Genomic DNA, 12,606 nt, shown 5'->3' with positions numbered 1-12,606 from the left:
ACATTGAAGAGACCTCACATAGTGTTCTCCACATCCAGCTGCAATCTTGGATTATAAAACCATGTCACAGTACTGCTACTAACTTCACACTCAAAAAGGGACGATAACACACCTCTCCATGTCTGCTATTAAAGGGAATATATCAACATTTTTTTAGCATTCACAAAGGAATCCTCCCAACAGACACAGCAAAGTTCTAGCATTTCCTCCCATCATCTTACTAAAAATGTAGAGAACATTATATATTCTGAGGATTAAACTAAATGGCAACAATAACATGCAATATAATTTCATTTATATTCATACAAATGTCTTTCATGACCTAAGAGTTTAGACATTTGCCATCTACTTACTGGAGGCTCCATTGTTGGCACTTCCAATGATCTCAAGAATGGGCTCTCACCAAATTATTATGTTCTGGAGCTTGGAAGAATAACAGATAAACTGTAGCACAAAGTTCTATGAGCCAACAGGATTGTGGGTGTTCAATTATTTACAGACACGCAAGGAGGAATGACCCAAACCCTTTCATGCAGCTGTTTGATAGTTTTACATATGAATGAATACATACCTTGTGTTTCTCAAGTGCTAGGACTTTTACTTTACTGTGGCTACTATAGAAGCACTGTATAAGATAAATACCACCCACAGACAAGTCTGATAAAAACACTTTTATTTTATAAAAATTTGGAAATATTGCAATTCTGAAAATAAAAGTGTATCTATTTGCCCTTTTAAACATACAGGTGTATTCTCCTTGCTAACCCCCGATGGGGCACCCTTGGAAGTCTTCCTTAATACTTTGTGTGAGACAGTCTCAGAGATAAAATATCCAGAAGATGAAAGAACAATGTGCAGGCAGCTGCCAGAGAGAAGTGTGCGACCTTTAGCAGGCGAAACAAGTCGTATGGTTCTAGCATATTGGAAGTGAAGAGGTACAGTGACATTTTTCACTTCAACCATCGCCACTTTGGCCATCTTTTGTTTCCACTCTGCCAGACCACACCAAAATACAATTTGATACAGTTCTTTATTTTATTAAATTTTATTTTTTTACAAAATTGCAAAAAATCCAGCTTGAGTCAAAAAAACAGAATCTTTTGGTCTGCTGTGCAGCAATTCTTTATACTTCCTAGTAAAATGTTACAATTACATCTTCCGTTTCCAGTTTGCTTATAGATGTGCGTATGCCATACTGGCTTGGAATAAATCCATAAATACACAAAGAAGGTTTACAGAGCTACATGCATGCACAGATCTACCAGGAGAAGGAACTCAAGAGAGCAGAAAGCTAGAGAAGATTGGAGATGAAGGAAAAGACTTAATCGTCCTTGTCCTTGGCGCCGTGTTTCAGGATGCGTGTAAACTCAATGTAATTAAAGTTGCCCTTCTTGTCAATTGGTGCCTCTCTGAACAGCTCATCCACCTCCTCATCTGTGAACCTGTCTCCCATCGTAGTCAGCAGCTCTCTCAGATATTCTTCTGGTATATGACCTGCAACAGAACAGGCAATATTTAAGACATTTTTTTCCCTAAATTTTTTTTTTCCAGCCATTTTAATGCTTGGAATGTTTAAGCACCAGTGTATATGGTGGCCAACAGCTGGGAATTTATGCCAATTTCCAACACTCGAGAGCATACACATTTATGGTCAGCACAACTGGCAGGTTCAGACAATTATTATCTATGTATGGTATTTTACCTTTACACAAGTTGTCCAATTTTTATATGGTTAGAAGTGGGCCCGAAATAAACAAAGTGCTCTCTAGGTTAAATATGGCAGTGGCCATGTGGTACCACACTCCGGCACAGGTATCAAAGACGCTGAACACATACAGTGCACCGGGTATGAACACAAAAGCATTTCAAAGAGCACCAATAGAATTGCTATTTAAATTGATGCAGCTCCATTAGAGAAATCAGAATCCCCATTCTCCGGATTGCAGAGGTCCCACACCGATCACCTTGTTATAACCTTGTGATAACTTCTGAACTTGGGACAACCCCTTTACTATTTGGCAACATACGGGTAGATGGCCAATGAGTAGTATAGAAAGACATTTGTTAGCCAAAATCTACAGAAGAAGTTTGTTCGTTTCTATAATCTTCTTGCTGACAACTGTATACATACCTTGTCCATCTTCATCAAAGCAAGCAAACGCATTCCTGATCACATCTTCTGGATCAGTACCATTCAACTTTTCTCCAAACATGGTAAGAAACATGGTGAAGTTTATAGGTCCAGGAGCTTCATTCATCATAGCTTCCAAGTATTCATCTGTAGGGTTCTTACCTGAAGCAGAAAAAAAAAAAGTTTTCAATTTAGGGCATCAAACATGAACAACTGTAAATAAATCAGTTATCTGTTCCCAAGCTGCTGAGTGTGCTACCACATGCCAGGTAACGCGAATTTAATTTATATGAAGTACTGAAATGATGCAGCATAGCAAAGGCTATTGGAACTTGTCACCAGCTAAAAATGACATTCCTGGTAATCTATTCCTTTAAACGATCATCAGGAATCTACTTATTAAGGTAGATCTGATGGTAGTTTCCTCCTGCCAGCCTCATCCCTAATATGTACCAAGTCCATGTAACTAGGCAATTTTATTAAAAACCCCATCTTTGTATTATGCACAGGAGCAAAGGCTACTCCTGGTCCCTGTAGCCTTGGCTGTCCCCCCTCCAAGCTCAAACTTGTTGCACAGCTCAGCTAGGCGGCTTTGCATGGGTATCAGTCTATGACAGTCCTGCACACATCATCAATGCTGCAGGAGCTACTGCATGTGGACAGAGCTCCTAAGAAGCCGGCGGCACTTGTGCACGGGCTCAGAGGAGTGCGGCTAGGATGAGCTGGGAAGCTACTGGGGCATGGAGTAGCTATAGCTCCAGTAGCTCTGACAGGCTGGTACATGCTCCACTAGCAGATGCAGTTAATTTGCAGAACACAAGAATATGGTTATAATGAGAGCAGAGGATCTAAGAATGAGGTTTCTAAAAATATATAGTTAGCACACTGGGGGGGGGGGGGGGGGGGGGTGAGAAAGAAGAAGAAGAATGAAAAAAAAAAAAAAAACTTGAACAGTCACTGTGCAGTTTGAGCCCCTAAATCCATCATAGGTAAAAAGACCATCAAAGACCGCTGCAATCTTAAAAGGAAACCGTCACCACATTTTTCACAAATACAGGTAGTGACAGGTTCCCATAGTGCCGTAATAACCAACTGACACCTTTCTTTTAGCTAAAAATTGTTCTAAATTTTCCCATATTTTCAACTTTATAGTTTTACCAGGTATCTAAGCATGGCTACAGCAGTGGGCGTGGCGTCCTGGGGCTGAATCCAGCAGCTTCTCCCCATCTTATCTCAGTATGCATCTGTAATGTCATGTTACCAGGGCGACATCGCAAGTCCGATTGCTTTTGTAGCATTAGAAAACTGTACACCAAGCATATATCTCATGAAATCACAGCAGCCTGTATGGAGAGGAGTAGGAGTCCATGGAGGCTGCTTGTGATTGTTTTAGGTGGTCAGATATGTACATGGGGTACAGTTTCCTAATGTTAAGTAGCTTAAAGAGAACCCGTCATGCAAAATTACCCCCCTAAACTAAATATATTTTCATAAACTGCCATTAGAGAGCATTGCCTCTATCCCTTCATTGTCCCTCTACATGCCTGTAAACCTAAGCAATGAGGTCCTAAAGCTGTATGCAAATGACCTGTGAAATGTCCAATGAAGCATTAGCATATTCAAGCTGTCCACTCTATTCATGAGTGGGAGGCACAGCCACACCCCCAGTGCATGACTGACAGCCTGTATAATGATGTGAGGCTGTATAATGATGTGCTTCCTGGTGCTGGTGGCCACGTCCCCTGCAGCCTGTGTGTGCATGTGTGTGTGTTTAGGAGAGATACAGCAGCTCCAGGCAGCCATGTTACAGTAGAACATGTCAGATTCATGTGTAGCTGATGTCTGTGTCTCTCACCTGTATATTAGGAGGATGCAGCACACACACTAGCCATGCTTTACTATACATTACACACAGACATGAGCAGGGGGAGGAGAGGGGAGGGGTAACAGGGATGACATCACTGCCTCTGACCATGTGACCAGTCTCATTTACATGATAAAAAATAGATGATTTTACAATGAATAATGTATGAAATAACTAGATAAAGGCTGGGATGGGATCCTTGTGAGCTGCTCCAACAGGTAGTAGTGACAGGACAAGTGACACAGACCTGATGACAGGTGTCCTTTAAGGAACTGTGATGAGGTCACCTGACATTAGGCCACGCCCCCTCAACTCGCTCCAAAGATTTTTCTGAAATGCAAATTAGCTTTACTGACTCATGTCTCCTGGCTCTGACTCCTCTCTGAATACCAATAGCCGTACCCACCACTCTTGTAACAGATCCCTATACCGCTCAAACAATAAATACCAACAAAAAGTATACAGGACCAAAAATCATACTCAAAATACCATATAGTAAATCAAAATAATATTATATTATATTGATTTACTATATGGTATTTTGAGTACGGTTTTTGGTCCTGTATACTTTTTGTTGGTATTTATTATTTTCTGACTCTTCTCTCTTCCCCAGGCTGCCAGTGAACCACACCCCTTTTTTTGACTGACAGCTCTGTGTCTCTTCAAATCACTGTCCTGCCTCCTTGTATTTAGGGTCTGCTTATATTCAACAAAGGGCCATTTACTTATAGGAAATAGTGTCAATTTTTTTACTTGGTGCCTTTGGTCACATGATATGAATGTAACACGAGTCACATTATCGCAGATCCTTTAGCCTTCTAACAATAGAAAACTGTTCACCATGTATGTGATCACACGAGAAGGATTAGAAGTCCATGGAGTATAAGACAAAGAAAAAAATGTAGAAGGACAGCTCACCGCTTGAAGACCCCAGGCACGGTAGACAGCTGTGTGCACGGACTCCTAGACAGCTGTACGGCTTAAATTGGCATTTCACATAAAAGAAGGCAAGAGGAGTCCAGCTCAGGTAAACAAAGTATTCAATCTGTTAAAAATTCATGTTTAACTCATCTTCTTAAAAAAATGTACAAATGCATCGTGGAGACAGGGGACATGGAGACAAGAAACAAGTACGACTAAGGACTTGTATGGCATAGTCCGAAACGCGTCTGCGGTTTGTTTTTTTTTGTTTCCTGTGTATTGTGTCTTTATGTCCCCTGTCTCCACGATGCATTTATACATTTTTTAAGAAGATGAATTAAACATGAATTTTTAACAGATTGAATACTTTGTTTACCTGAGCTGGACTCCACTTGCCTTCTTTTATGTACTATTATAATTTTCTAGTGAAGCTGGCACAGTACAACCTGCCTTCACTGTGCATGAGCCTTAAAGGGGTTGTGTCACCATAGCAAATGGCTGTAATTGGGTCCAATGCATTGTGACAAGTACTTTCACCATTTACACTTATTACAAAATATGCAGGCTTACTGAGATAACTCCTTTTGTCCTGGTTGCTGGCGCCCTCTAGTGGTAGCTGTGTCCCGTCCTGAGCAACAGCTGATCTGGCCGAGTCTGCGCACAAACATTCCACCAGCTGCTCTGCACTACAGATCACTCCACACTGAGAGATCACCTGACACCCTGCAGCCAATAGGAAGTGAGACATGGGGGCAGAGAGCTCAGCCGTCTACACCAGTGAATGAGGTGATTTCCACTGCTCCACAGTTGCTTCCAGCAGCAGATACAAGGTAACTGCATCCAGACATGACTATCTGCTGCACAGAGGAGTCCCCCCTAACATGGATCATAGCAATGCAGCAGCCCTCTCCTCCCTCCACCATTAGTCAGGTCACACAGGAGGCTGCAGAGATAACACAAGCAACAGGCTGAGCTCTGACCTCCCCTGATGCAGTCTTCCTCCTGTACTCTCCTCCATTCACTGTCCCTCCATGTTACACTGTTGTCCTGTGCCTGACTAGCAGGGAAGTAGCTAAAGATCAGTAACATGTGAGAAGCTGTCACCTAATTATCTATGCATCCATGCATGTCAGCCTGACCGACCATGATGCTGTGAGAATACATAGTACATGTGTACTATGTGCAGTGTCCTGTGTAGTGTGCAGGGGGCGCTAGATTCAGGATTTCTGGCGCACGTTCTTCATGAATCTGGTGCCCCCTGCACTGCTTTGACAGACTGCACCAACTTTTTTTTGGTGCACTTTTAACATGGGGCGTATGACACATTTCAATTGGACTTCTATTGGATCAGTAATGCAGGGACTATTTGAGCACAGCAGGTGGAAGGAGACTCTGAAGGCTGAGCGCTCTGTAGCGCTGAGGTGAGGCCAGTGAGTTGCCGCTGTCAGTGCTGTGCATGTGCCTGACTAGGCCCCTCCCACATCTGCTTCTGTGTGGAGCAGAATAGAGGCTGAACAAGCATCATAATAACAAATAGAAAGGAATCTTTACTTCCAGGTAACCATTACAAATAGATTTTTGAAATATTTTAACCTCTGACAGCTTTTTGCAGTCAATTGTTTCATGGCATAACCCCTTTAAGTACATCGGTATATTCCAGCTTCATTACAACAATGCACAGGAGACAGGAGTACAGGGATAAGTCGTATGGGCATTATTAGACTTATTGGTAGTATAACTGCTATTTTCTTAAATAGTAGCCACAGAACAATACCAGAGTACACCAAAGTATACACCAGGTGCACAAGGATCCGTAGTACGTTTTGTGTCCCAAATCACCCTGAGCAGTTCCCTTTGATAGTGGGCAGCCAGGAGCTGCTGTGTGTAGGCCTACCCTACATAGGGATTTGCTGTTCAGCCATGTCCAACAATAATAATTCTGACACCTAGAGCAGTGATTGTGAACCTTAAATAGTTCAGGTGCCCAAACTGCAACCCAAAGTCACCCACTTATTTATTGCAAAGTGCCAAAACAGCAATTCAAACAGTAACTTATTGCAATCTTAAGGAGGACCCCAATATTACTTACAGAAGGAGGGGAAACTTAGATTGCCATTGCAGCTTCCCTTAGGAGCCCTCTAAATGCGGATTCTCACCAGGCGCTCCACTAATAATCTGACCCTATCCACAACTTCTCTCTCTTCCTGTAGACTCAGGTAGACCAGACCGCTGAGCATGGCATGTCCTGGGCCACCTGTCTCATGAACACTGTTCTGGGAAAAAGCCCAAGTGCCCACTGAGAGGACTCTGAGTGCCACCTCTGGCACCCGTGCCATAGATTCGCCACCACTGACCTAAAGGAAATCATCATGCCTCTGTACAGCAGACACCATCAGCAGAAAGCAGGTAAGTGTTGTGTCCCGTTACTGCTGTAGTTTATATTCAGTAGTGCAATGGCAAAATTACATTCCCTAGTAACAGGAGAATCTTTCATTCAATATGCAGTCACCCCAAAAACTGATCTAATTTCTCCAAACTTGCATACGGTCTCTCTCAATGAATGCCATATGAGGTATGACAATGAACGCATTGTTCTCCTAAAATTATATGATAAGGAATATTACTTACCAAGAGAAGCAAGCATATCGTGCAAATCCTCTTTATCAATAAAACCATCTCGATTCTGATCAATCATGTTAAAGGCTTCCTTAAACTCCTGGATTTGGGATTGGTCAAACATAGCAAATACATTGGATGTTGCGCGCTGTGGGCGCTTTTTGGTGGTTTTGGTCTTGGCTCTTTTGCTAGACATCTTGGCGGTTGTGTTAGTCTGAAAGAAAAAGAAATGCAGAATAAGCAAATCGAGTTTTAACAGTCAAATGGCAAAAAACATTAATATAAATTGAAATAAGGAGATGCAGTGTGCTACCATCTGTCACTAAGATAGCGAAAAGTAGAGGAGACAGGATTTTGACAAGTCTGATAAATCTAAGCTACGGGGTAATGTTCCTTGGAACTGAAATCTGCCAGTGAGTGGCTTGGGATTTTTACTTATTACTCAGTCCTTAAATAACTCAATGCACTTCTCTGAGCAAGTACAGTATTACATCTAACCCCAATCCATCCATACAAGTCTGAGTACACCATAACTTTCCACCAGGAAACTTTGGAATACTCCATTAATAAATCTGGTGTGATGTGGCCCATTGTTATCAAGACCAGACTTGTACAGCTGCTGATCAAATACAAAACTTCATAGGGGATGAAACAACCACAGACAACAGGAAGATGAGGGAAACTCTGGAACACTTTGGGTTAGATACAGACTTCTATGGGCTCTATTATCACATTTTTATGCAATTTTTGTAGCCAGATCCAGTCATAGCCCAGGGAAAAGATTTTAAAGTTGTAGATGTTCTTTTTCACATCCAGACCCACTCATCTACACATCAGCATGTATCCACTATGACAAACCCAGATACTCGAAGTTTGTCATATAGTATTGCACCAAAAATCACTTCTTTATCTACAAAATAATCAGGAGCAGAATCTTATAGACATAAGGGTTCCCACTGGAGTTCAGTAACTCATCCCAAAATTAACTCAAAAACTAGACTAAAGCTAAAAACTGCCCATACCATGCCAGTCCATTATTCTGCCAACCCCATGTAAAGAACACAGCTTTACCTGACTCATCTCCATGGGACAATCACAGCCAGCGACTGCCCGGACCTTCAAATAGTCTTTGTGCTGTCACCGTCACAGCACTTAAAGGTCACATTCCTGCCGTGTAATGCGCCATCCAAATCCAGGCAACCTTTATATATTGTATGATATCATTGTAGGATCAGTGGGGAATAAAGACGTGCACTAGCTGCCCAGAACTGGACAGCAGGACTCGAGATCTTCTATTTTCACAGCCGTTACGCATCCAGATCGTTTGATACTCAATATTTCTGGGGCTTCTTTACAGCTTCTCATAATCAAAATACCTCCGCCACAAGACCTTGGAAGAACTGTATCCCTGCTGTCAGTCTTGCATTATAGACACTGCTGTATGCATACACCTTGTCTATATGCAGCGTTTTGGGCCCTAAGAACTCACAACCCCAAAATGTCACAGCAAACCCAATCTATCAAGGAAGAGACACGGCTTTAATCACAGGGACAGTTACTTATGGACGCCCTCTAGTGGTCTGTTCTCCTCAATACAGCCCCTTGATCCCACCAAGGCTGACAGTGATTTCCTCCTGCTAGATTCCTGGATAGCTGTCATTTCCTTCTTTATTATAAGAGCAGCTGTCGGCACTGGTCTTTCACCCATATAGTTATAGCTGTAGTTACTCATCTCTTGAAACCTCTGTTCAGCCATTTTTATTCTCTATATACTCAACTTTCTCAAAAACACGTATAGTCTCCCCTTTATTCATAGGGTTACATTTACTAAGGGCTGTGCGCCAGTTTTCTATCAGACTTTGCACATTTTTGTTTCAAACAGCTTGCACATGTATTTAGGAAGTGTCTGCGACACAAATTTCTGTACTGAAAGGGGCGTTCCGGTTAACAGATAGAACATGGCCAAAAAAAAAAAAAACACCCCTCTGCGTGCCCATATACATGTAGATATCAGCCGGCAACTGGTTCATGAACCTGCAAACTTGGATCAGAACCCCTGAATAGTCGTGCTCCTTCTTCTTGGTAGAACTGCTACCCACAGCCATCTCACAGTACAGAGGTCCTCTAGCCTTCATCTCGCTTCTGTTCCAGCTGTGCGATTCTTCATTCTTGTCTATGTTAGGGTGCAGTATGAACGAGTGAATTTGATTTTGAAGGGGAAACCTGCTCCACAAATGTCATTCACCCGTTCAGTTCATGTCTTTCACCTGTTCAATTGACAAAACTGCACCTAATACCACCTCAAAGCTGATTGCGATGCAGTTTTAACTGCAACGTGTGAACGCACCCGGAGTGTTGAAAATATCTGAGGCTGAATGTGCAGCCTATTTCCATTGCTCTAACTGAGCGGCCACTTCTCCATTCTCACCCTAAGCAAGACAGGAGACCTCTATTCTCATGCTTGCTGCGGGTCCTATAGCTTGGGCCTACACTGACCAGATATTTCCAACATGTACTGGGCATGTGTCAAATACCTTACATGAGAATACCCCTTTAAGGTATTTAAGCTTGCAATCTGTTTCTGTAGCTGCAGATCTTCTGAACAAAACTCGGCGAGTATGCAGGTCCTAAAGAACTAGAAATACGAATCCATTCATGAACTGTGATTAACATGGCAGAAATGTGGTGTGGCTGCAGATAGAGAACCTGAAATGAGTGGCTATGGAGCATCCGACATATAGTTATGGCACACCTGTGACAAATGTATTCACAGGGCTGGACGAGTAACGTCACCGCAGCGCGTCAGCAATGCGAGTAATAACATACAAGATGTAGGAGATTGTGCAACCCTCTCAGGAACATCTGCATCCAGTTTACTTGACATTCCTGACTCTAAAAATATCTAAATATGTTAAGAGTCCCGAACATCTCCTGCAATGGAGAGAGGCCCTAACAAAAAGCATTACGGGAGGTGCGTCACCCATTACAAAGCCCCCAGAAACAATACAATAGAACGTGAAAGACTCCAAGCACTTAGTGGGAGATTTGGCATTTGAGACTGGCACAGGTAGGTTATCGCCATCCTTCGATTACTACAGTGATTTATTGTAAATATACTCAGTAATCATTTTTGTACTTTTTAGGGTGCATTCACACATGGCATTGCAATGCTTTTCAAAGTGCACTAACAATAAAAAGAGTTGCCCAATTAAATCAAAGTTAACATTTGGATCTACAAAACACCTGTTAACGCGATGTTAATGTATGTGTTAACACGTACATTAACTGTTGATTGAGTTTTTCAAACAAATTTTAACATAGATTTCATTAGGCAAATCCCTCTTCAGCTGCTGCAGTGTATTTTGAAATGCATGTCTTGGCAGTTTGAGAAATTTACTATGCTTATCAAGGTGTGACATTTCATGTGATTTTCATTTGATTGTTTTTGGCTGAGGAAAATCAACGGGTGGGACCCACCTATGCGTTTCCTCCCTTCTTATTCCAGAGTGTTCGTCTTAAACTGGGTATAAATAAAGAACCATTCTTATTGGTCAGAAATGTGATAACCTTTTAAATAAGTTTTTTTAAATCAATCTTTGTAGTACTTATAACTAGTTTTGTCTGATGCCGATGGATTTTCATTTACAGACAGGTTAATAAAAGCCCTTTAATGGAGAGATTTAGGAGGGGGACTTTTACAGTCAGTTTTGCTGTAATCGGTGTCAATGTTCACAATGTTTTTATAAATGTGGCTCATCTCTTTGTATATTACTTTTAATCTGAGACATTCTTAATGTCTGTACTTCACATCTTCTGGAGTAAAAAAGTTTTAATAAGTTTAGAAAAAGTTCTGTTCATCTTTCCAGGTAAGAATGGAGCGAGTGGTGTATGAATGTAACATTTCTGAGCAGATAAGGCCATAACGTTGCAAAACCAAAGTGACACTGGAGCTCTTGAGGGCAGGACCCCCTACGTAAGTGTTGGTGGTGGGCACAGCACTGTGTACAGGGGTATCTCAGAGACAGGAAAACTAAGGGGAAGGAAGTGGCTGACACAGTGCACCCTGTAGATAAGCTCCACTTCCATCGTATGGCAACATTGTAACAACCGCACTGCACTACATCACAAGAAGGGACTTTAGAGCAGCTCGTCTGGCACTAAGCACATCTTATGGCGCCATCACCCAATGTAAGACCCTCAGAACATATCACCATGAGGGGGGCAGGGGGGGGGGGGTCAGAAGATAAAATGGGCAGTACACAAGAGACAACTATAACCACCGCGCCATTCTGTACACAGCCAAGATGTCTGCTCCACTAGATAATACGGTTTCCATAGGATTAACCATACACAGAGGTGACAGCCCAACAGTGGTACTACTACTCCCAGCATGCTGGATGTGCAGAGATCCTAGCACAGACATACAGGTGATGTAGTGCCGAGAGACCAGATAACATCCATAGCTCTGCTACATGTGTGCATCTCCCCCATCATGTACATCATGAGTCTGCCGGGTGTAGGGAGTGCCGCTCTTAGGCCAGGTGTGCACAGCCGCCCTCCCTGCCTTTGTATAATACAGCTCTCCGATGACCTGCGTTACCGCATAGGCCTCCTGTACTACACTAACATACGCTCCGCCAAAACTTACCGCACACTGGAGAGAAATGGACGTTGATGGCCGGAGCTGCAGTCACGACTACACAGACGTTATCACCTCAACCTCCGACCAACACCCCTCACACAGCCCCTCCTCCACACTGTCACTTCCGCATTACTCGCCACAGGGAGCGGATGGACCGTACCACTCATCAATATGGTGGGGGTGTTCAGACGCGGTCCCGCTCTACAACTACATGTAACGCTTCTACCAGAGCGCCTTTCTGACGTCATACTGTGCGGGAGGGCGCGCGTTACTGACTGCTATTACGTCACGTGAAGCACAGGGATCAGGCGTGCGGCGGGGATAGCGGGTGGTGTGACCCTCGTGAAGGGTGGGACGCATTCCAGGCGGGGTGACGTCATGAGACATTGGCTGACACATGTCCTTGTATGGAAGCAGACGCGCAGGCGGCTC

General features: G+C 42.9%; 1 protein-coding gene across 1 annotated transcript; it reads right to left on the bottom strand.

Annotated features, from left to right (window-relative positions):
* Positions 1-656: 656 nt before the first annotated feature.
* Positions 657-12,347, bottom strand: LOC140132848 (myosin regulatory light chain 2, smooth muscle minor isoform). The gene is made up of 4 exons (XM_072152137.1): positions 12,181-12,347; positions 7,545-7,746; positions 2,132-2,293; positions 657-1,494 (listed from the first exon to the last, which is right to left on the bottom strand). Exons 2-4 carry the CDS (start codon positions 7,726-7,728, stop codon positions 1,322-1,324), a joined length of 519 nt encoding a protein of 172 aa, XP_072008238.1. The 5' UTR covers positions 7,729-7,746; positions 12,181-12,347; the 3' UTR covers positions 657-1,321.
* Between the last annotated feature and the right edge of the window lie 259 nt (positions 12,348-12,606).

The sequence above is a fragment of the Engystomops pustulosus genome, chromosome 5, assembly GCF_040894005.1.
Source record: "Engystomops pustulosus chromosome 5, aEngPut4.maternal, whole genome shotgun sequence".
Taxonomy (NCBI): domain Eukaryota; kingdom Metazoa; phylum Chordata; class Amphibia; order Anura; family Leptodactylidae; genus Engystomops; species Engystomops pustulosus.
The sequence above is the reverse complement of the archived record's forward strand: the minus strand, read 5'-3'. Positions and strand labels throughout refer to the sequence as shown.